The sequence below is a fragment of the Magnolia sinica genome, chromosome 2, assembly GCF_029962835.1.
Source record: "Magnolia sinica isolate HGM2019 chromosome 2, MsV1, whole genome shotgun sequence".
NCBI classification, from domain to species: domain Eukaryota; kingdom Viridiplantae; phylum Streptophyta; class Magnoliopsida; order Magnoliales; family Magnoliaceae; genus Magnolia; species Magnolia sinica.
Window position 1 is genome coordinate 24526425 of NC_080574.1, and position 26235 is coordinate 24552659.

A 26235-nucleotide genomic window follows, 5' to 3' on the forward strand; every position below is an offset into this window, starting at 1 on the left:
GATTGATTTGGTCATAAAGACCCATATGAAGGGAAACAATAAATATCAGCTTGATCCAAAACTTTTATTGTCCTCGAAACATTTTTAATGGTCAAAATTAATTCAACACCGTTTCCTGTAATGTGGTCCACTTAAGATTGAGATATACTTAATTCTTTTTCTCATATCATAAAATAATATATAAAAATAGATGGATGGCATGGATGACACACATACATCATGGTGGGCCCCACAGAACACCGACCACTAGCCATACAAAGCTTCTTCAAGAAGCTATTGTTGTGGTGTAAAGCTTCTTCAAGAAGCTATCTACCAAGCTTCTCCACGAAGCTAACCGGTGTAAAGCTTCTTCAAGAAGCTATCTACCAAGCTTCTCCAGGAAGCTAACCGTCCGATTTTTTCATACCGAGTAAATTATGCGGGCTCATCTTGGATCTCTTTTGGTTTATCCACACCGTTCATTAATTTTTATCCAAACCTTACTTAATTCGATCCGACTTTGTTTTTCTGAATCGGACTCGGATCGATTCAAGCTGGTAGGAGTTCGGGTTTGTTCGAGTTAAATGACACGGATTCGGTCTCTAATTGGATCGGGTTCGGGTCGGGACCTACAAATTTCAAACCTGGTCGAGTTGGACCAAATTCGATCTGACTCGGTTTGATGTCCAGTTCTATCTAAGACACAAGCCCAAAGATGAAGAGATCCAAAGGTCAAGTGAACTACGCCACAAGAAACGGTGGGGATTGAATGCCTACCTTTGGAAACTTCTTGGGGGCTAGAAGTGTTGGATCCAGTTAATATTTATGTTTTCCCTTCATTCAAGTCTGTGTGACCTTGTTAACATGTTGGGTGGAAAATAAACATCATGGTGGCCCTAATTTAAGGCTAGGTGGCTTAAAAGGCAGGTCCACTGTTGATTGCATTGCTCCGATAATCTCCACACGTGCCAGTAGTTTTATTCTTTTTGGTTAATCCTCGCGTGTGCTAGTTTAATTTGGATAACCCCACACGTGTACTCTCTAGTCACACTTGCACTGTTCATGAGGCTTTGGTGGATCACCAGATCCCTGACTGTGGGGCTCACCGTGATGTATTTTTCTTATATCCACGCCGTCCATCCGATTCTACAGCTCATTTCAGGACAAAAGCACAAGAATAAAGCAGTTCCAAATCTCAGGTGGACCACACCACAGTAATCAGTGGTGATTAACTATTAAACACTTCTTGTAGGCCACGAAAGTTTTGGATCAAGCTGATATTTGTATGTCCCTTCATCCAGGTCTTTTTGACCTTATCAACATGTTTGATGGCAAATAAACATTCCGGTGGCCCACAAGAAGTTTTTAATAGCGGGCGTTCAATCACTACAGTTTCCTGGGATGTAGTCCACCTGAGATTTGGATCTTCAGCAGTTTTCGCATCATGTCCTCAAATGATCTGGTGAGATGAATGGACGGCGTTGATATAATAAAAATAAATCCAATTATGCTCCACAGAAGCGGCGTCCATTCACGACCGTTGAAAAGTTGAGAAAATTACTAAAGAAGCCTTTGCAATCACAGCATCAACTTTATTTATCTAATAAAGCAAGCATAATAATCAGGCATCTGAATGTACGGAAATAAGACTAAGAAAAGGTGGCGGTGGCATTTGGCCTTTCTGGCTAAGATCAAGACACTGGCAAAAGGCCATGCAAATCAATTCCATTAATCTCCAAGCCTCCACACATTTGGATGTATGAGATGAGAATAGATGCCCTTTTGCATTGAGATTTAAAAAAAAAAAAAAACTTTTATACTCTGGAGAAGTGTGATGTATGATACACAGGCACTTAGAAATTACTTGGAAATTTCGTTCACGGCGAACGAGTAATTTAAATTTAACCGTCCAAATTATTGAATCCTGTTTAGATATATTGTGACAAAAAGGAGAAGATATGCTTACTCAATTATTAAATTAGTGCACTTTTATTGGACGGTTAAAAGTGAAAAGAATCCACTGTCTTATCTTAACAAACGAGTGTTGATGAATCAGCGGTTAGGATTGTTTAGCTAAAATGATTTTAGGACTGTTAGACACAATGGGGGATTGTTCAATCAATCTGCTTTTAGGACTGACTTAGACACAATTGAGGCTGATTCATGGACACTCGTTTGTTGAGATAAGATAGTGGATTCTTTTCACTTTTGACCGTCCAATAAAAATGCACTAATTTGATAATCAAATCAACTTAGGTTTCTGTTTAATGATACAACTAAATTTGGCCCGGGTAGCCTGCCTGACCTGGCTTTGGGCCGGGCGTGGACCTACCAGCGTGGCTAATGGGCCGGTCTTGAGCCTTATATTCATGGCTAAATCAGGGCTCGGGTTCAAGTCACTTTAGCTCTACTCGGCCCCACCCAGCACAGCCCAAACACGACATTCAAATTTCGGGCTGTGCAGGTCGGGTCGGGTCGGGCCTTTGTGTAACCAAAATTTTTATGGGCTTGGGTATGGGCCTGCACTCTAGGCCCGTGATGGGCCAGAGTCAGAATCCAGCCTTATGTCAAAGTCCTTGTTTGGATTAGTTAAGAGTGGTTTATGAGTTTTGAGTTAATTTGGGAATTTTAGTACTTTTCACTGAGGTTTATTAATTTATAGAAGTTTTTTTTTATTTAAATTTTTTAATATTTATTTTGAAGTGAATTATGAGTTTAGGGTACCTTTGATTATATAAACACATCAATCACATTTTAAAATACAATTCATTCATTAATATCAGCCTTTTACTCTCAATTTTAGAAATTTCTCTCATTGTAGATTGAACAATTATTATAGGGAATAAGATGGTGATCTCTCATTTTCTCCACAAACAGCCTTTGTAAGCTCTATATAAACGACCCTGCAAAAAGATGAATAAAGCTCAAAACAAGTAAAATTACGGTCAAACAAAATATTACTTTCCTCTTATGTTTACAATGCAGATTTGCTAACCGCAAATGCAAGCTAACACGTGCCACATCTGCCAACCTAGCATGCATGTGTGGACATGACCTGAACCGTGGATGAGTTGGGTCCACCACGCAGATGCCTGCACACAAAAGAACAGGCCCGTCCACTCTTCAGGCGGTATACACAGCCACTGAATTTGGTAGGGGCGTGACTTGGCTGGGATGGCCCACCTTGATGTATGTGTTGTATATCTAGGCACACATCAAGGTGGGCACCACGGTCCACATTGCTGGTTCCAGGGTTTCAACCAAGTCGCGCCCATTCTGTAGAGGGATGACCAACCTGTCATTATTATTTCACCAGGTTGTCTGCATGGTTGGGTCCACCTTATGCAGGGGAAGATCTCCAACATACGTGCCATTTAGCATATGTAAAGATGGAAGAGCTACTCAAGCTTTGAGAAGATGATCATATTGCATCATCACAAGATGAAGTTGTTATTTCCGGTGGGACGCCTTAAGCACCAACGTATAATCACATCAAGATAAAGAAGGCATTGGATTCCAATGTCGCTCTTTTGAAATCGGATACCAAAAGGACCTGTGTCTTGCTAAGTATGGTATTAACCTCAGGAATCATGACCAAAGCTCGATTTTTATTTATTTATTTATTTACGCTCCTTAATCATGGTGGGCCATTAGATAGGAGGTATATCGATCATCAGGGACAGAAAAATGGACTCATATCCACCTTACAAGCCCATAATTGTGTGGGTGGGACTATCCAAGCCATGGTTTTAAAACACAATAACCAGACTGATTAAGTGACTCAGTTCAAATGACAGCTACGAATCATGTCGAGTCCGAGTCAGACCTAGGACCAAGGTTCCCAGTGACTCATTTTGAAATATCACACGGCTGACTTTCAAGTAATTTCAGTAAGTTTTCGGACTAGGATCCAAAACATGCTTATATTTTGGGTCATGCATGTGCAATCTACTGTGGATCCCTACCATCCAAACGGCCTTTGATAAATGGGAGCAGATTAGGTGCTGCCCTTATCATGAGGCCCACCTTTATGTATGTTTTCTATATCCATGTTCTCCATCCATTTTTTTCCAGATCATTTAAGGGCATGAGCACAAAAAAATGAAGCATATCCAAATCTTAGGTAGACCATACTTTAGAAAACAGTGTTGATTGAACATCCCACTATTAAAAACCTCATAGGGATACCGTAATGTTTTCCTAATGTTTATTTTCCATCCAACCTGTCGATAAGGTCACATAAACCCGGCTCAATCACCAATATTTCCTATGGCATGGTATACCTTAGATTTGGATCTACTTTATTTTTCAGCACATATACTAAAATGATCTAGCAAAACGAATGGACAATGTGGGTATAGAATACATGCATCAAGATGGGCCCACAGTAAAGGCCGCACCTAATCTGCTCCATTGTCAAACATACATGCGGGCCAAGTTAGCCCCCACATACAAATTCAACCATAATAAGGTTGTGATCATAGATCCCATATAAACCAAAAATACGCAGCCACGTTTTGAACAACAATCGTGAAATTCATAGCTTCTATCAGGCTAAGGAAATAAAAAAGATTAAAGTAAATCAAACAAAATTGCTTAACCAAGACAAGATGGTTAATCGTTCCTGTTATAATATTTGTCTAAAGCTCATAACAAGATAATATCACTTTTCTCCCACCACTTATGTATAAATGCAACAACCCTGATGTTGAAACACTCACTAAACTTTCACTAGTTCCCGATGCACAATATGGATGGCATTTCAAGCCTCCTTAACCCTGACCACATATAGGCTAACCAACCCTTCATTGATTTCTGAAACCAGAAGAAAGATGGAGAAATGGTAATGATAATAAAAAGTAGAGCACATCAAACCTGCATCCAAGTCGCTAGCTTGCTCTACTTGGGGGATTTGAAATGAGGGTAGAGATCTTGGATGTGCTCTGGCATGAAGTCGTGGCGTGTCAAAATCCCGACGATTGGAGACCTCTGCAAGGGTACAAATGTCAGTTCTTTGTGTTCTCTACATTCCAAATCTATGCCCGTTCAGAGAGGTGCTGAGGTGAATCAGTACGAGGCGATTTAAGAGGGAATTTGCAGCACTTATGTGAGTGAGTGTCGCATGAAAATGGGCACAGCTCACGTGAGCGCGATCCAGACTATTCATCATGTAGGTTGTGGTTCTAAATATCGGTATCATGGAGCATATCAACCCGATTAAAAAATGATACGGCGACATGAGCATTGCGTATTGATATTGGTTTATATTGGTCGATTTATTTATTTATTTATTTTTTTTAAACTAAAGAATTAAGAAAAATATAAAAAAATAAATAAAATATTCAATATATTTTTTATTTTATTTTTATTTTAGATATGTATAAGATAATGTATCAAATTATTCTTTGATGAGAATGTCGTTAGTTAGTTTGACATGTTGAAGGTCAAATAAATTGGTTTTAATTGAACACAAATCAAACATGATTTGGTGAATTAGGGCTCCATTATATCAAAATACAATAAAAAAGATGAAAAAAATAAAAAAGAAAGTAAATGTTTATTTTTCTTTATCAATTTTTTCTATAAGGGTCCACTTGACTTCGATTTGTTGAATCCCATTCAAATCATTTATTTTAATGTCAAAATAAGTATAAATTTTATTAAGCTTTTCTCTATAGTTTAAATGAAAAAAATGTGGATATATGAGTAAATTTCGAAAAGAATTTAAAATTGGACTTTTAAAAGCATATCAGCTTGGTGTTCACGTTGATATGCGTCGCATGGGTCCATACTGATAAGTTTTTTTTTTTTGTTTTTTTGGTATCAGGCCAAAACAGTCTCGTAGCGCGTATCATATCATGCCAATACAGATACGATACGGCGGTGTCAGCCTACATGAGAACGACATTCAGATTTATGATGTGGGTCCCACTGTGAACATACCGTGGCTAAGAAACCAAGCCAGTCCACTCAACTGCATGGCCACAAGTGTATGGCATATGAATGGGCATGTTTAGATAGTCCCTACCCTAATGAATGTCACGGATACCCCCACATGTGCACGCGCTCTTAAATCTCTTAACCAAACCACCTCAGCAGCATTTGATTTCTTGTGTAAGTGCATGCATACAGTGTATGTATGTTTGTATAGAGTTCTTACCCCTGGAGTCTTAGGCACCACGCACAAATGTCTGAGCCCGAGTTCTCGAAAGAGCAGTTTAGCCTTGGCCAGAGACATGGTCTCAACCACTGTGTATGGAGATGAATTAGTGATAGGATGTAGATCCACATACATATCCATCTCCTCCACATCTATCTCCAAGTCCTCCAGTTTTACTCCCTTCCCCAACCCCGCCTTGGCAAAGTCAAATGCACCAAATCTTCGAAGGATCTCCTGCCCGGTCTCCACTCGCTCCTTTGAGAAACTCCTCGCCTTGAGCAACACCAGCAAATGAGATCTCAGCACAAGCCCACATAACTCTGGTGCGGCTGAGAAAGGTGGCTCGTCGACCACAGGAAACCCGTTGTGCCCAGTCATCTTCAATGCATGTAATATATTCTCCACCTTCTCCACGCCAGAGAAGCTCACTAACGGGCCGGACACGACATCGCCGGCAACTAGTTGCCTCATATAGGGCTCTGCATGGGCCTCCAGGTAAGGCAGCCCCTTCATTTTCACAATTTGATCATAGACACCCTTATTGAAGCAGTCAGCTACGGTTTTAGATATGAGGAGGACTAGCATGACTAGTGGGAGCATCAGGAGGTCGTTGGTGAGTTCCAGCAGTATGATGCAGACTGACACCGTCATCCTCATGCTGCCACCAAGGAAGGAGGCTGCTCCGAGGAGCGCAAAGAGGCCCGCATCAAGATCGGAGACGGACTCGAGGAGGGTTCCCACAATACGGCCGTAGGAAGCACCAGCAATTATGACTGGGATGAAGAGGCCAGAGGGGACAGCAATGCCGTATGTTAGAATGCCAAGGCAGTAGACGCCGGCAAAGAAGATGAAGAGAGTGGAAATGTGGAATTCAGAGTCTGTGCCAGAGCTGAAAAGGTTTCGGATGCCATCATCGTTAGTGTTGAGGAAGAGGGAAGCAAGGTCATTGTAATGGCCTGCAGGGCACTGGAAGTTTTTGAAGTTGCCGGAGCGGCCTATTGTAGGGCATTGCTCCTTCAAGCCCGTGGGGCAGGGGGTGCACTTGGCGAGCCACGGAAGGCCATAAGAGCAACATGAAGTAAGGAGGGAGATGGTGATAGCGAGGAGGATTTTGAGTGGAGCTCCTCTCCTTCAATCACATTTGTGTATTAGCAGCAGCAACAATGAATTGATAGCAATGACGACAACAGTAATGTCGCAACAACAACAACAATGCATGTAGCAATTAGTATCATCATTAGAAAAAGCACTGGAAGTCAATTCCATTGTTTATAATCATCATACAGTTTATGGGAGCTTACTCGTTAATGATGCTGTAAGTGCGAAGGGTTTTGTCTAATAGATAGTTGTAAAGGCCTCCAAAAACGCCGCCTATGATTCCAAGGACTATGACTGCTAGCAGATCTTGAGTGCTATATGTGGTTATGGACGAGCTAACGTCAAACATGATCAAGCCTCCTTGCCCAAATAGACCACATTTCCCACTCCGGCAATATTGTATTAGAGCTCTCAATACCACAGCGACTATGGCTGTAGTGAAAAAAGTCCTCCAAAGAAGAGCACTTCTCCACCTGAGGTATGCACCAAATAAAGAAAAACAAAAACAAAAAAGAAATAAAAGAATTCAAAACTGAATCCTGATGGTCATGGAAATTAACCGTCAAGGTTTAAGAGTTCATAACCCAGAGATAATGATGGCCTGGATCCTCATTTTAAGTGAACAATAAAAGGTCTTGTTTAACCATTTGTTTTTTGAGGCATGAGAACTCAAACTAGTACTTGATAAGTCCCTTAGTCCAGTTTTGAACTTTGACCTTAGTTAGAAGGGTTATATTGTATGGCTTTTGAGTTATTCTTATCACTTGAGTGAGTTCTCTCTAATTTTATAAAATCCCAATTACAATACGACTCAGCCTTGATCTTCTCAGATGGAATTTGCATGCTTTTCAATGCTTGATTTGAAATCATGTTGACTCCATCTTTTTTTTTTTTTTTTTTTCCAGTGAATGGAACTTCAAATTGAAGTCATGGTTTATTTTGTTGGCTGTTCTGAGTTCAATTGCAACACATTCCAGTGTGTGTCCATGTCTTGTAACTTGAGAGAGAGAGAGAGAGAGAGAGAGAGAGAGAGAGAGAGAGAGAGAGATACCATGAAGTCGCTTCTTCAAGGGCAAAGAGAACCCCACCCACTGGGGCCCGGAAAGCTGCAGCAACTCCAGCAGCAGCCCCACAAGTGATCAGGTCCCGCCGGTCCCGGTCATTTTTGAAATATCTGAGCCATGTCCATGTCAGGTGATACTTGCGTGAACCTCCTTGCCCGAGTAATGAAGCTATGCATGCTCCTGTGTGTACCATAGGCCCCTCCTTACCCAAAACAAGTCCAGCAGAAACTCCACCAATGGAACCAAAAATCTGTCAGTGTTATCCAAAAAATGGTCAAAACAGCTAAAAAATAATTTCCTAGTTTCCATAGGGCAATTCAAATTTTAAATTCCAGACATATCTTTCCATTCCAACTTTAAAAAAACAAGGACTCGAGTTGAAAACAGTCTTTCCATTTCCAACTTTTGACTAATTAAAATCAATGACAGACTCGCCAATTTTGTAAAAATTCAGCTGAGTCAACTCAAATAAGAACTCGATGCCCCTCAGGGCCAATCTAAACTGAGTTGAATAACTAAGTCATAGAAATGAAAGGTGGAGACCAGCTTTAGTACATCATTAATTAAGTCATAGAAATGAAAGGTGGAGATCATTTTGAATTGACAGTCCATCATGGAGGAAAAATGGTATTTATTCAGCTACTATATGGAACTGAACTTGCTAATCCTTTGCTTTACTACAGCTATGAATATGAGTTGGCCTCACCTTGACAAAGAGGGTGCTGGGAGCCAAAATGGAATAAGCATCCACGCCATTGAGATATGCTTTCACTTCTGGTATACCAGAACCTGCAGCTGCAGGAGCAATGTAAGCGCAGAGGGCTGCAGATGCTGCTGCCAAAGCCATATTGCAACCAGCATACGCTACAAATGCCTGGTAGAACCTGCACTGGAACCACAATCACAAACAGTTACATGGAATTGCTTGGAACATATATACAAAATTTACCAAAACAGGACTGCATAACATAAACATGCGAAGTATGATTGGGCATTTGTAACTGTGGAATAAGTATTTATTTGTTAATTTATGATAGTTGTAAACATTTTGGTTTTAAATCTAGAATAGATTTGGATTAAATAGGAGCCCAAGTTGAATCAACTTGCAAAATCAGATTAGTAGTTAGTTGAATCGTGTACCTTTCTCTTTAGAATGAGAAAAACACATGCTTGTATTCCAAAACCAGTGGAAAATCAACAGGGTATTTACTAAAATATGTATGATTCTACTTGTCTTTTCTGATTCTATAGAACAGTCCTAGCTAAATTGCCAAAGAAAATCTGCCAGACATTAAGACATGAAGGCATTGCCTGCTCAGTGCAAGCCTTAATAATCTGCTAAGCAGTACTGGTGACAAAGCTTACTTATGCTGAAGCATGAGATCGCTGGTCAGCAGCAATTTGAATCCGGCAATGTTCTCAACTGCGAGGTTATTGAAAAAACCGACCAGCCCTGTGGCCAATCCTATAAGGAGTGCAAAAGTCCACTTCAGGAAAATGTATTGAAATATCTGAACCTTCTTCCTTGATCTCCAGTCCTGCTTGAATAGATCGTTTTCCACAATCCTTAAAAAACAGAAACATAAAAGAAGAAAGTCATAGAAGAGAACTTAGACGTGGGGGGTTCAACATATACACAAGGTTTTTGACGTGGCAACATGAAAAATCAAATGCTAACATCTGAACATAATAATACCAACACAAACTATTCAATTTAACCAATTCAATAGTATTATACCAACATTCAAACTGCCAGAACATGTTCAGAAATTGGAGCTGACCACATTCTCAATACGATCTAATGATAGTGGGCACGACACCAACCAGCACAGTTTCACCGCCAGATTCTAATCTGGTGCATAGTCACCGATTTCACTGAACTGCCAAATGCTACTAATTCTGTGAATCAAAATTTGAATATGACCATTTCACTAATTTGTTCAAATTTGAGTGAATTCCTTACTTTTGATTGCCAAGGTTTCCTTGTTGATTCAGAGGTCTGAATCCTTATTTCACCAAAATATGCTAGTTAATTCAGAGATAGAATGGCTTGAGTTCATCATGGTCAGACATTGAGCTTGAGAAAACTTCAATACAAGATACTTATTACTATGAAGTTAAACCTTATGAACTACAAAATGGAATTACATGTTAAGCATCCAAAACTAGCTACTTGATGCTACAATTTGAATGAACTGATGAGGAAGCAAATTCAGCAAACTGGGTTCATGAGATGCCACACAAGTCGAACCCCCGAACTGAATCGAAGAAAGAACCTGGTAATTCTGATGAAACAACCATGCATCGTAATTGTAACGGTTCAGAACTACCGTATTTCCTCTAGGAGAAGTGCGCGGCAATTCACGCGAGAAGAGATACACATGACCCAGAACTGAGGATTCATCAGGCCTGGGCCAATGTAAATATGCCCTGGCCAAAAAGTCAGGCCCGTCCACTCATCTGGTGGGCCACAGGCCACAATGTATGAGAAAGGGCAAGATTGTAAGGAGGACAACCTTGATTTTTGGGACATGCCCGTATGGACCACACAAGGAGTGCATCACCTTGATTTTTGGGACTCAGGGTGGCTCTCACTGATGATGGTGAGGATCCCACGCACGTCTCTTGTTTGAGGGATCCCATGTCGCAAATAAGCATGCTCCCTCTCACTCACCAACAGGGGTGTGATGCAGGACGTGGCATGGATATATTCTTAACATGGCTTGATCAATTAAAAGATGGTTAAAAGGAACCGGAAATAATCCATCAAATTTGGGCCCAATCCTTTTTCATAGGGCATGATGTAACTAGGTCCTAGGCACGTCCGGTTTGAAGAATTTCATTCTAGATGGGGAGAAATTGTCATTTGAAGTGTGACTCATAAATTGTCCATAACTTTTGATTCGGGGATCCTTATGGGACTTACCAACTATCAATATTCTTTATTGTAATAGTCCGGGGTCACCAACCCACTTTGTGGGTCGCGTTTGTCCATTTCGTGAGAAACACATGCTTTTAGTTCAAAATCATGATTTTAGAAAACAAAAAAATTACAATTTTTAGCCATTCTAATTTTTGTCATATTTTCTTATTTTTAGAATTTTATAATTTTGCATTTTTTAGAGATTAATTGTAATCATATCAGGAATGCTCCAGTAAGGTTAATTTAGGACCTTGTATTTTTTTTTTTTTTTTAAAATTTACTATTTTAGGTAAGTGCTATTCTAATTGAATTAGGACTTTGAATTAGGGTTTTATTTATTTATTTTTGTTGATGCAGAATCTGGCTCACCCCTTTTTGCTACTTTCAAGTACCTGCATAGGAAAAGGACAAGGGAGACCCTGGCTAACACAGGGGACCCTTCGATGCCAAAGTCAGGCCTGAAATCTGGGTCTAATGGTGTTCAGGAATTGGGTGAGAGAATGTGCGTACCTTTCACCTTTAGGGTTTCTTCTATTTATAGAGGAGAGAAGGTCCCATGGTATGGGGATCCTCTCCTTATATTGTGAGGATTTATTGTAATCCAATATAATCCCGAGATTATAGATCTTCGTGATTCTCGGGATTTGATATTATCTTCCAAAGATAACGGAAGGCATCTTTAAGATTTAACCGAGTCTGTATTAGCTCGGCTCTAGGTTGGATCTTGAGGTGATTGTTTCGTTTGACAGATCGATATTCACTATTCTCGACTGTCGGCTGAGCTAGAAGCGTTGGTCGTGTTAGAAGGCTCATGCTTCCCTTTGATTGAAGCCTTTTGATTTTGTTAGGGATACCGTTTACGTTGATCATATTACGACCGATCGATGCTGGCCGATCCTTAATCGACTTATCGGCTAAGGTATGGTCGATCCATAATCGACCTATTACCAACCTATGGCCGACCTATGGATTAGGTCGGGCTGGGGTCGGGCCAGGATATGGTCGATCCATAATTGACCTATAACCGACTTAAGGGCTAGGTCGGTAGTACATGGCCATTGAAGGGCTCTTTGAGTGTCTTTAAGGTTGCATCGACTTCCTTAGAGGCTTCCCTCTATGAACGCTTGGGCCTTGTCTGGGCTCGGCGGCCCTTGGGCCTCGTTTAGGCTCGGCGCCCGATGGGCCAATGTTATGTCCGTAGAGTTGGTCCATTCCATAGACCGACTTATCGACTTGTCCAATTTTTCCCCCAATAATTTTAATTGAAAAATAATATATTATACACTATTCAATAAAATAATTGAGTCTTTTTTTTTTCCTTATAATTTCTTATAAATTCAAAATTTTGATCACTTAAGGAAGATGATAATCTTTCTTGTTACTTTTTCATGCTTGTCCTATCTTCAGGTGGCATTGGGATGGGCTAGGTTATTTTATGGTACAAGCCCAAAAATGAAGTAGATCCAAAGCTCAAGTGGACCACACCGCAGTTAATAATAGTTACCATTGAAATCTTCTTATGGCACACTTTGATGGTTACTTGCCATCCAACCTGCTGATAAGGTCATATAGACTTGGATGAAGGGAAAACAGAAGATCAGCTTAATCTAAAACTCTTGTAGCCCTCAAGAAGTTTTCAATGGTAAGTGTTTAATCCTCACTGTGTGGTATATTTAAGCCTTTAATCTAGCCGATTTTTGGGCTTATACACTAAAATAATATGAAAAAAATGGATGGACGGTGTGGATAAAACCCATACATCATGGTGGCCCCTCAAAGCCCATGTAACTAGGGATGGGAGGGGGTAGTACCCAATCCGCGTTCGGGACAGACGCTTGATCCTAAGTAGAGTTGGGCAATCTTGACCCGATCCGACTCGATTCGACCGCGTAGATCGGTGCGGATCGAGTAGGATAGTCCAGAACCGAAAGTATTTCGGGTCGAGTTCGGATCCATACCTACCTGGACCAACTCGATCCGTAATCCGATCCGATTCGATCTGATCCGACCCGATCCGGAGATGTATGTGTTTCATCCATTCCATTCATCCATTTTACAGATTATTCCAGGGCTTTATACAGAAAAACGATAGGGATATAACTCCCAGGTGGACCACACCACAGGAAAACAATAATGATTGGATATCCACCATTATAATCCTCCTAAGGCCCACTGTATGTTTATTTGACATCTAATCTGTTGATTAGGTCATAAGGACCCAGATGAAGGGAAACAATAAATATCAGTTTGATCAAAAACTTTTATGACCTCCAAAACATTTTTAATGGTCAACCTTCATTCAATACTGTTTCCTATAATGTGGTTCACTTGAGATTTCGATATACCTCATTTTTTTTTCTCATAAATAAAATGATCTATAAAAATAGATAGAGGGCATGGATGAAACATATACATCATGGTGGGGCCCACGGAGCACCGACCACCAGCCAGTGGCCTGTGGCAAGGGGAGTAGCCAGCGTTTCTAGTACAGGTATTGGCGTCTGGCGCTCCTCAAGCTCCCGGCACCCCTCGAGCTCTGAGTTGTATGAATGGTTCAAAGGAAATCAAAGTTATATGGGCCCCACAGTGATGTATTTATTATATCTACACTGTTCATATATTTTTAGAGAAAATTATAGAGAATTATCTAAAAAATAAACAATATCCAAAGATCATCTGGACCACACTACAAATAACAGCAGAGAATTATTTTCACCGTTAAACAATTCGTGTGGTCCACTTGATAGTTAGATCTGTCTTATTTTTCGTCTCAAGCCTTAAGACGAGCTTGCCAAATGAATGGACGGTTTGGATATAACACATACCCCATGATCAGACCCACAGAAGTCACAAACGTCCGTAAAGAAGTCATCATGTGACGCTGTGCTTGCTTGCGTGAAAAGCAAGCCACTGCATTTTGTGCAGTGCACCGTGCAAGTCCAGGTCCAGTAAAAACAGGTATACGGTATATTGAAAGTTTTCCAGAGCCATGTGGGGCCCACCTTGATGTATGTATTTTATCTAAGCCATTTATCCATTTTGATATATTATTTTAGACCATAAGCACAAAAAGTCGGTATATTAAAGGCTGAAGGGGACCACACCACATGAAACAGTTGAATTAGAGTTTATATGATCCAAATCGTACCCAATTTGATCCGACTTGGTTTCCCTGACCGAGTCGGACTCAGTTCGGGTCAAGCAAACCATACATCGGATCGGTCTGAGTCTGGTGACCCAGATTGGGTCTCGGATAGGATCGAGTTCGAGTTAAGCCCTTGGGATTTCGGATCGGATTGGGTTGGACGTAATCCGATCCGACCCGGACCGATGCCCAACTCTAATCCTGAGTTGCAAAATAAATTCTTCTCATAATTAATGCCATTAATGGGAATGAAAATGTGACATAAAAGATAGATATTGAAACTCAATAAAGATGCTTCTTATTTTGGCATCCGCCATTTAGACGCCCTTGCACACGCCCATTTTCAGTTCCATAAATTTTTCCTTCCACTTTTTAGCTTTTCAATTACTCTTCCTTGTGGTTATTGGCATGATAAATGGATTGGATGTCGTTGAAACATTTGGGCAGTACCCAACAAAATGTTGGGTAGAAAATGCTTTTTCTGCAAAGCTTTATAATGAGATCCCTCCCTATTTATATTTGTATAAAATGTACTTCTTTTTTTTTTTTTTCATTTTCTTTTCCCTTTGCTTTTCTAAAAAGCTTTGTGGATCCGCCGCTATATTTTTTGCACGGGAATCGTAGTGTCAGGATGGGGGCAAATAGAACGGGGATTGCCCGCGAAAGGCTCTGGCAGGAAGTTCCTGCGCTGGGAAGCTAGATGGGGTCCTCCATGATGTTTGTGATAAATCTGGCCCGTTCATCCGTTTTTTTCAGATCATTTTAGGACATCAGACCAAAAAACGAGGCGGATCCAAAATTCAAGTGGGTCACATGAGAGGAAACAGTGGAGTTTGAATGACCACCATCGAAACATTTGTATGGCCAAAGAAGTTTTGTATCATGCTAACCTTTCTGTGTTTTCAGCTCATCCTAGTGGAAATGAACTTATAAATGATCTGGATGGCATATAAACATCAAGATGGACTAGGAAGGTTTCAACGGTAGGTATTTCATTCCCCACATTTCCCAGTCGTCTGGCCTACCACAGTTTTGGACCCACCTCATTGTTAGCCTCATGTCCTAAAATAAACAGGCAAAACGGATGGACGGGATGGATTTCTCACAAAGAGTAGCAACCTTTTCAAAACAACTCTTCTATCAATAACATCCCTTGAAAAATAAACTACAAAGATCTACGTGGCACACGTGTGCAAGATCAGAAACGTTCACCCCATGGGCCACACAATAGATCGTCTACAGCCCAACAAACGCACCAATCTGATGATCACAACTCCGTCGTCCGAGGACTGTTGCCAATCACATTTAGATCGTTGTTCATTTGGCAACCCCTCGACAGAAGGTTAGGATCAGCCAATTAGTAGGCCTGCGAGATGAACGGTCAGGATCTGATAAACATAAGCGCAAATGAAAAGTGGGAGGCTTACTCGTAGTCCAAGCTCTCGATAGGGCAGACGTTAGCTCCAACCATGGCGATCTGAGAGGTCGTGTTTATCCTCCTCTTCAGCAGGAGCGGCTCTCTGATCGTTATCTCCTTGTCCGAGAAACCAGAACCGTTCCTCCCCATCTCCTTCCCATCGGATCCCTCGTACACGATGTCATTCGTATCTCGATCCATGGCGCTCAATGTCCTTCTCAATTCTCTTCTTTCCGTCGCCACACAGCTTCAAGAGCTGATATAGACACGGGTGGAATTTCCTTTTAACTTTTCTCAATTTAAGACCTTAAACCTGCAATAAATAACCCGAATTTCCTATTAGTAGATACTCTTCCCTTTTCTATTGCTCGCGGAGATACTCTTTCCTTTTCAAGAAATATACGCTTTCGTAGCCCGGCACGGAGTGAGCGGATTTGGTGGGGCCTGTCAGACGGATATGGTTAGATGTCACTATCTCATCAGCCCATCAGATACGGTCGAGAATGTACTCGATGGAATCAGAGAGTAGTAACTCTGTGGAGCTCACCGTGATGTATGTGTCATTATCCACGCCGTCCATCCATTTCTCCAGCTCATTTTATAGCATGAACCCAAAAATGAAACACATCCAAAGCTCGAGTGTACCTCACGACGGGAAACATGGGGAATTGAACATCTACGGTTAAAACTTCTTAAGGCTACAGCAAGTTTTTGATAAGCTGATATATGTGTTTTTCCTTTTAGAGGAAGGTTTCCATAGAGGATGATCTTCTTACGTGGTGGGTTTTTTTGTGCTTTAGATATGTTTCAATTTTAGGCTCACATCTTGAAATGAGTTGGAAAACGAGAGAGGTGATCGTACATATACAATGCTGGGCTAATGGGGTTTACTCACTATCTTATATTAGGGTGAGTTACTGTTTAATCCGCATCTGCTCCACCTGATAACCTTTTGAAAGTTGGTGAGCTCATCTTGGCAGGTGTTTGGCAGTTCAAGGAAATGATGTCACGTTACAACCTGACATAAGTCCATCACCTGACTTGAGAGAGTATGCTTCTATTCATGAAGGCCTGTCCCGACCATGCCCGTGGAAGGGGTATACCGGGTCATCAGGGTTAGTAGGCCATGTACACACAAAGTAGTTAGTTAATACTTTAGCAGAAATTGTTGTGGATGATAGAAACATGCATGTAGCATATATTAATTTAAATTAAGCTATTTAAATTATGGAACTGACATTAATTTGCCGTCCAACCCGTTCATAAGGTTGCACAGACTTAGACCTGAATGAAGGGAAAACACAAATATCATCAAATCCAAGACTTTGGTGCTTAGGAAGCTTTCAATAGTATGCACTCAATTTCCACTGTTTCCTATGTTGTGGTTCACTTGAGCTAAGAATGTGGTTCATTTTTGTGGCCACCCCTTAAAATGAGCCAAGAAAATGAATGGACTGCAAAGATGACATCAACAATGCCGGTAGATTCCATCAAACTTCAATTCTTAGTTGTTTAGTATAAAATTAAGGGTAAACTTAGAGCTGGGCGTAGAGTTGAGGTGGACGGTGTTAGGGTTGACTTAACTCGATCTGATTTTGAAATAGACCTAACCTGAACTTGACCCGGCTTAGTACCATGTCCATCATGCTTGACCTGATTTGAGTATAAAACTGGCTTGGACTAATATGCTCCGAGTCCGACTTGATCACAGGTATTGAGTCGAGTCGGCACTAAGTTAGGTCGGGTGCAAAGGGTATCCACGGGCTGAAATCACAACTCAAAACATAGGCGCACGGTTCACAGTTGTAACTTCTCCATCAACTACATGACATCTAAGATCTGAAATGTCTAATCTAGGGTTATACACACACATGTGAGTCAAATTTTGACTCTAGTTGAGTCAATATCGAGTTGTATTTCAGGTCAAGTTGAGTCAAGCCAGTTACTGGATGACTCAAACTCTATTTTACTTGAATTTAGATCGGACAAAGTCTACTTAGATCAGATTGACACTCATTCAGTTCGGGTTTGATTGAGTCGGGTCTAAATGAGTCGAAGAGTCGAGTCTGCCCAGCCGAGTTGTCCCGTGCCCAACTCTAGGTAAAATCATCTTTTGATGTAATAATGATAAAATTAACTTAAATAGCTTTCCATTTCCTATCTTTGATGTCCAGATGGCCTAAAAAGGCAAGCAGCCGGATGCCAAAAACTCTAATTAGATGGTTTAGAAAACTTCACTAATCCTATATGCATTCAGTTAATTGTAGTGGACCTAACAGGTGGACCAATCTGATTCTCGCCATAGGGAATCTAGGCAGTGGTACCCTTCTGATGGATGGCTTGGATATTGTGCATTATCTGACTTCTACACGCGTGTGGCCTTAGCAAAGCTCTACTGGCTGACCCACTCCTACTAATCGATTAGCAGTCATCTCACCGTGACGCGTGCTTCCTGGAGTATCAAAAAGTACTCCCAATAATAACACTTTATATCGTGGATGTCGGATCTTTCGATGTCGGATCTATCTTTAGGTCTATGTTCACAAAAGGGCTGTCGAAAAAAATCGGATTGCCTACCGAGTCAATTAGTATTCTTATCTTACTGATTAAGCTCTGTCGGGCCTATTGGGAATGTATGTGGTTTATCCACGCGGTCCATCCGTTTTTACAGCTTATTGCTATCCAAAGTTCAATGGACCATACCACAAGAAACAGTGGGAATAATGATTTTCACCCTTGAAACCTTCCTAAGACCTACAGTGATGTTTATTTTTAATCATCACATTGACACGAATGGAGGGAAAATAAAAATATCATCTTGATCCAAAACTTCGGCCCCCAAGAATTTGTCAACAGTAGATGTTCAATTCACAATGTTTCCTTTGGTGTGGTCCACTTGAGCTTGACTATGCTTCATTTTTTGGATAAAGCCTTAAGATTATCTTTTAAAATGGATGGACGGAGCGGATAAAATACATAAATCATGGTGGGCCTCACAGAATTTACTTAGATCCAACAAGGTTGGTCGATCCCTTGAATGTGGGCCCACCTTGATTTCTGTTCCTTAAATCCCTGCCATCCATATGTTTTTATAGATCATTTTACTGCATGATCCTAAAAATTAAGTGGATCCAAATCTTAGGTGAGGCACACCACAGGAAAAAGTAGTGATTGAATACCCACCATTAAAATAATCTTGGGGATCACTGGAATGTTTATTTACCATCCAATCTGTTGATAAGGTCACAAAGACCTGGATGAAAGGTCCACATAAATATCTACTTGATCCAAAGCTTTTGTAGCCCACAAGAAGTTTTTAATAGTTAGTCACTACTGTTTCCTGTGTTGTGGTCCATGAGAGATTTGGATCTGCTTCATTTTTTGATCGTACCCTAAAATGACCTGTAAAAAAGTACTGGACGGCATGGATTAAAGGCATATACCTAAAGAGTGCCCCACAGTAAGGGATCCAACCACTCCGGATCCAACCAAGCTGCGCCCGATGATGGGAACTCGAGAAAAAGAAAGAAAGGATGAATGATCCTAGTGTACGGTAGGAGAGCGGATTGGCTACGACCCTTGCCACCAGCGAGTCCCTGGCTGGTGGTCGGTGCTCCGTGTGCCCCACCATGATGTATGTGTTTCATCCATTCGGTTCATCCATTTTTACATATCATTTTAGACTCAATGCCAAAAATGAGAGGAATAAAAATCTCAGGTAGACCACACCACAGGAAAACAATAGTGATTGGATATCCACCATTAAAATACTCCTATACTTTTTATTTGACATCCAATCTATTTATTAGGTCATACAGACTCAGATTAATGGAAAGAACAAAGATCAGCTTGATCCAAAACTTGTATGGCCCCCAAGAAGTTTTTAATGGTCGACGTTCATTCAACACTAGTTCTGTAATGTGGTCTACTTTAGTTTAGGATATAACTTTTTTTTTGGTCTCACACTATAAAATGATCTAGAAAAATAGACAGACCGCATGGATAAAACATACACGTCATGTTGGGGCCCACATAGCACTAACCAGCCATTGGCCGGCCGGTGGCAGGGGGAGTAGCCAATCCTACCGTACGGAAACGGATTGGCTACTCCCCCTGCCACCAACCCTGTGGCTCGTGGTCAGTGCTCTGTAGGCCCCACCATGATATATGTGTTTCATCCATTCCTTTCATCCATGTTTACATATCATTTTAGGGCCTAGTTACAAAAATGAGAGGGATATAAATCTCATGAGGACCACACCACATGAAAACAATAGTGATTGGATATCCACCATTAAAATCCTCCTAATGCCCACCATACTGTTTATTTAACATCCAATATGTTGATTAGGTCATACACGCCCAGTTGAAGGGAAAAAACATAAATCAGCTTGATCCAAAACTTTTATGGCCCCCAAAAAGTTTTTAATGGTCGACGCTCATTCAACACTGTTTCCTGTAATATAGTCCACTTGATATTGGCATATACCTCATTTTTTGTCTCATACCGTAAAATGATATGTAAAAATAGATGGACAGTATGAATGAAACACATACATCATGGTGAGGCCCACAGAGCACGGACCACCACTCCGTTTCGAAGCGGATTGGCTGGTGTAGCACACACCAGCTATATGGCTGGTGTAGATACGCGTCGTGCGAAGACGAGCACTCCTCAAGCTCCGAGTTGTACCAACGGTTCAAAGGAGATCAAAGTTACATGCACCCCACAATGATGTATTTATCATATCCACACCTTTCATCCATTTTTTGAGATTATTTTAGAGATTATACAACAAATGAATCATATCCAAATCTCAAATGGTCCACACCAATAATAGCAGCTAGGAGAATGATTTTCACCGTTAAAAAATTCATAGGGCCCACCATAACGTTTATTTTCCATCCAATCTGTTGATAAGGTCACAAATACTTGGATGAAAAGGAAAAAAGAAAAAATTCATATTGATCCGAAACTTCTCTAACCCAAAAAGGGTTTCAATGGTAGACGTTCAATCCCGACTGCAATTTTCAGTGTGATTCAATTGATATTTAGATCTGTCTTATTTTCCAGCTTATAAGATGAGCTCTCCAAATGAATGAAACGTTTGGATATAACACATAACTCATGATGGGACCCACAGAACTTGCGGACGTTAATACACTAGCTATATAGCTGGTTGTGGTACACCAGCCAATCCACTTTCCGAAGTGGTATACCAGATCAAGGTACCAATCATCACGCATTGCGAAGATGTGGAGTCGGGATGAGCGCGGACTTTGCTGCTACGCCGGACCAGCAATGTCGGTGAGACCCATAGGGCTGTGTATTCATTTATATCAATGCCGTCCATCTTTTTTCCATCTTATTTCATGGCATGGAACAAAAAAATGAAGCAGATACAAAATTTAGGTGGACCACACCATATGAAATAATAGTTAATAATAGTTGTTGAATGTCCACCGTTGAAAACTTCCTAGTTTTCACCGTAATGTTTTTTTTACCATCCAACCTGTTGATAAGTTCACGCATTCATGGATGAAAAGAAAAAATCAAATACGAGCTTGTTCCAAAACTTTTGGGGGCTGACAATTATTTATTTATTTATTATTTATGGTTAATAACCCCTGTTTACCGTGGTGTGGTCCATCTGAAATTGGTTTCTTCATTTTTTTTTGGTACCATGCCCTAAAATAAGTGGTAAAAACAGATAGATGGCATGGCTATACAATGCAAGGTGGGCCTTACTCTCAGAGTCAGGGTCTCACCCACATCGCTGGGTTCGGAGCAGCAGTCAAGTACCGTTCGCCAGTTTCACAAAGGGCACATCACCATCGAATTTCTCATTTAAATGGAAATGATAACAATCGAAACTCGATAAGAGCGCAGCTCCAGCGACAGTCCATTTAGATCCGGTTGAGCGTGCCACCATAAATCTAAAAAATAAGGCTCATCTCTTCTCAAGTAGCTATGCCAAGCCGGGAGAGAATGTAAGATAAAAGGCAGAGTAATCCTCACCTCTCTGCTGATGTATCAAACTATCAATTTGGTTATATCTTTCAAAATCACACCTATCGGGCAATCATAGCCATCGCTTTTCTTCATTTCATAGTTACTTAATCTTTTGCCATCTACAATTGGATGCAAAAGATGGACGGTCCTCATTGACGCATCACCCTGCACTATACTATCCTGCTGGGAACGGATTGGCTACTCCCCCTGACACCAGCCCCGTGGCTGATGGTCGGTGCTCTGTGGGCCCCGCCATGATGTACGTGTTTCATCCATTCCATTAATCCATTTTTATAGATCATTTTATGGCTTTATTCGGAAAATGATAGGGACATAAATTTTAGGTGGGCCACACCACAGGACAAAAATAATGATTGGATATTCACAATTAAAATCCTCCCAAGGCCCACTGTACTGTTTATTTGACATCCAATCTGTTGATTTGGTCAAAAAGACACAGGTGAAGGGAAAAAAAAATAAATATCAGCTTGATCCAAAACTTTTATGGCCCCCAAAGCATTTTTAATGGTCAAAATTCATTCAACACTGTTTCCTGCGATGTGGTCCACTTGAGATTGAGATATACTTTATTTTATCATATCATAAAATGATATATAAAAATAGATGGACAGCATGGATGACACACATACATTATGGTGGGCCCCAAAGAGCACCGACCACCAGCCAATGGCTGGTGTCAGGGGGAGTAGCCAATATGTTCCCTATCCTGCTCTACCGTATCATCGCCCAAAGGGAATTGAAGTGATGAGGGATCCAGTCGTAGACTGAAACTGGGAGTTCGAAATTGTCCTTCCTTGGCAGTCTTTGATACGAAGCCTAGGAAAGATCTTCCACGCTATATGATTCTAGCCATACAAACCACTGACGGTACGTATCGTTTCCTTTATCCCTCTTATTTACAGGCGTCTAAGAGATTCTTCCGGGCATACCTCATCCAAGGGAGGGACCATCAGACCAACGGTCTGGATCATCAAAATAGAAGCCCCTAATTGTACGGATCGGCATATCAGAGACACTACTCCCGTTGGGTGTATCAGGAACAGGAGTCTGTGATACTCGGGCTTGCGCACGACGCTTGATACGCAGGCACTCAGAACTTGTACACGCAGCACACATTAACTCAACTGTCTCAAAATCAGATCGGTTCAACAATCCTAACCTCTGATTAGTGGATGCTTGTGTAAGCAGGACCATTGGATATTTTCCATTTTTAACCGTCCAATAAACGTCGACTAGCAATCAGATAAGGTCATGCGTATCACCATCACACTTCGCCAGACTATCAAAGTTTTTCTCCAGTAACAGAACAAAGAATTCTAGCCTGAATAAATAGTAATTCAACAACGAAGGATAAAGAGAAAGACCTGCGATTAAGGAAACGTTGAGATTCCTCCCAGCTTCTATATTCCGTCCGTCGCTCATCTTCTTTCTCTGGGAGAAATAAATGAAAAAGAAAAGTAAAACAAGAAATACCCAGTTACATACCCTCAGCAGATAATAACAGAATAAAAACCAGAGCAAGTGCAAACGAGCCAAGATCTGTTGTCGACTCTAATTTAAAATGAGAGGATGGTATTAATAAGTTTGCAAAGTGAGAGGTCCTGGATGTTAGTCAGGTTCACGCACCCATTAATGGGAAATGGTACTATCAGGTCGACGTCATGGGAACTTCCACACACACACACACACACATATATATATATATATATATATATAACCTATGTCCACCTGTCGACCACGTGGGCTGCATTGGTCAAATAGGTGTAACCTGCATGATTAGTGGGCTGGCCCGTTTTTTATTCGAGGAACATTCATATGCCCCAGCCTGATGAATGAGTCAAATGTAGCACGTGTGCCATACTGGTACGCTAAAGGTGCTGGACTCATTCAAATTATTCCAGGCCTACAAATAATGGGTTTTCTTAGTTTGGGTGGGAAGAATCTATGGACAAACAATTGGTATTGTCTTGATGATGTTTACAGCTATCTGGATTGCAAAGAAGACTGACTCCGTGCAATATTCTTGAACTTATCCACAACCGTGCAAGAGAAAACAAGAAAGTAGATGATTAGACCTCCGTATCGTATGGCAAATAGATTAATAGTGCTTACAAGAAAGGATCACATATATATTCTGATGGATGTAAAACTTTGACACGAATCTCAATAGAATGTTTTACATCCAGCCCGTTCAAAGGTCGGTCCCGCCATGAAGATCATCAGGTGCAAAAACTAATACAATCCACTCATCTAGTCGGCAACAGCAAGTGTATTTTGTATTAGATTTCTGGCCATCCATTGTTTGTTACCTTGTAGCCCACCTGATCAATCCCGATTTTCACATCCAGTGATCTCCTGGTGAGACCCATTTTTGCACAGCTTGATTGTCCAACACATGTATGACAGATTGACATACATGGATACATGTGAACGTTCCTCATTTGGAGGAATACTCGGGAGGCAAACGCCTCAAAATGAGTTCGCCGCATTTTTTTTAATGCATTAGAGAAATAATCTCACTTCAGTCAACGCTAATGGTGATCTCTAATGCATAATAACTTTCGAAAATGAGACGAACTCTCTAATGCACAATTATGAAAGTTAAACTAAGATGAACGTATTTTAGATGTCCACTAAACAAGGAAAACACAAATAGAAGAAAATGATTCCGCATCCTCTCTTTGTGAAAAAAAGGAAGAGATTTCCTTTTTGACAGCACTGTGATTGGTCACATCATCGCTGACTACCAATGAAGGACAGGACATGACTACTTCTAACAAAATAGAGGATCTGGACTCAAAGAAAATACGTTTCTCTATTTTTTTCATTTTTTATTGCCATTTGTCCATTTGTTCTCATCTCCGGTCCGGAAGAGGGAGGCGGTTTGGCCAGTGACCCTGCCACTACCATATGGCTAGTGGTCGGTGATCTGTCGGCCCCACCATAATGTATGTCTTTCATCCACACCGTCCATCTATTTTTTCATATCATTTTATGGTATGATCCCAAAAATGATGTATCTCTAAATCTCAAGTGGGCCACATCACAGAAAACAGTGTGGATTGAACACCCACCATTAAAAACTTATTAGGGCACGAAAGTTTTGGATCAAGCAGATATTTGTTAAAAACTTATTAGGGCACGAAAGTTTTGGATCAAGCAGATATTTGTTTATTCCCTTCATCCAGGTGTGTATCAACTAATCAACACGATGAATGTCAAATAAACTTTACAATGGGCCCTAGAAGGTTTTTAACGGTGAAGATTCAATTCTTACTGTTTTTTGTGGTGTGGTCCACCTGAGATTTATATCACCTCATTTTTGGGATTAAGCAATAGAATGACATGAAAAAAATAGATGGACGGCATGGGTAAAACACATACATCATGGTGCGGCCCACAGACCACAGACCACTAACCACGTGGCTAGTCGCAGCGTAACAAGCCAAACCGCATCCCCGGAATAGGCATTCGCCTCAGGCCTGTTTGCTCATGTGGCTGCTGGGAATGCACCTGAGCCGTCCAACCAGTGGCCCTTGATTACCGATCCTAACCATCAGTTTCTATCGGTGTCTCCTGTTTGAATATTTTGACACTGACTGTCCATTCCAAAGACACCGTTCACGTGGATAGGATGATCCAGTCGATGTGATCATCTATTGAAAGATCCACTATTTGGACGCTTCAGATCCATTGCCCTACTATCACGTGACAGATATTTGATATTTACCGACGAACACCTATCCAGCCCGCTCAAGCAATAGATCCAAATCTCAGGTGGACCACACCATAAGGATTGAATGTCCACATTGAAAAACTTCGTGGGGGCACAAAATTTTTGGATCAAGCTGGCCTGTGTGACCTTATCAACAGGTGGGATGGAAAATAAACATTACTGTGGGCCCTAGGAAGTTTTGAATGGTAGAAATTCAACCCCTTCTGTGTGGTCCACTTGAGATTTGGATCTGCTTTATTTTTGGGAAAAAGCCTAAAATGAGCTGAAAAAACTGATGGACGGAATGGATATAAAACACATACATCAAGGTGGGCCCCACAGTCAGCGAAACACCCACTACGGTGTTACCCGGGCAACACGTAATCCGCTCCTCTCGTCAATTTGTCTTTCCCAAATTCCAGTAGAAGATCGGTTGTAATTTAAAGAGTGGAGAAGCTGACGGGAGGAGGTTGTTATCCGTCTATTTTTGGGGCGTTCCATTTTCATGATGGGACAAACCTGCTAGACGGGTTTGATGCCACACAACTCAGTGGGCCCCACACGCAGCTACTGCATTAAACCGTTTTAAATAACTGGCCTACGGCCGCCTCAATAAAGAAACATCAAATGACAATTCAAGAAATATCCACGATAAAAAGTTGAAAATTATCAAAAGGGAAAGAACAAAAAAATAAAAAAA

General features: G+C 41.0%; 1 protein-coding gene across 3 annotated transcripts; it reads right to left on the bottom strand.

Annotated features, from left to right (window-relative positions):
* Positions 1–4435: 4435 nt before the first annotated feature.
* On the bottom strand, positions 4436–23353 carry LOC131236699 (chloride channel protein CLC-c-like). 3 transcript variants are annotated; one of them, XM_058234059.1, is made up of 8 exons: positions 23185–23353; positions 15797–16099; positions 9667–9867; positions 9008–9185; positions 8289–8551; positions 7441–7710; positions 6140–7268; positions 4436–4968 (listed from the first exon to the last, which is right to left on the bottom strand). In XM_058234059.1, exons 2-8 carry the CDS (start codon positions 15985–15987, stop codon positions 4879–4881), a joined length of 2322 nt encoding a protein of 773 aa, XP_058090042.1. In that variant the 5' UTR covers positions 15988–16099; positions 23185–23353; the 3' UTR covers positions 4436–4878. The 3 variants fall into 3 exon arrangements, with proteins under 3 accessions (XP_058090042.1, XP_058090043.1, XP_058090044.1); XM_058234060.1 differs by lacking the exon at positions 15797–16099 and having other exon boundaries at positions 23185–23267; XM_058234061.1 differs by lacking the exon at positions 15797–16099 and having other exon boundaries at positions 9008–9190; positions 23185–23267.
* Between the last annotated feature and the right edge of the window lie 2882 nt (positions 23354–26235).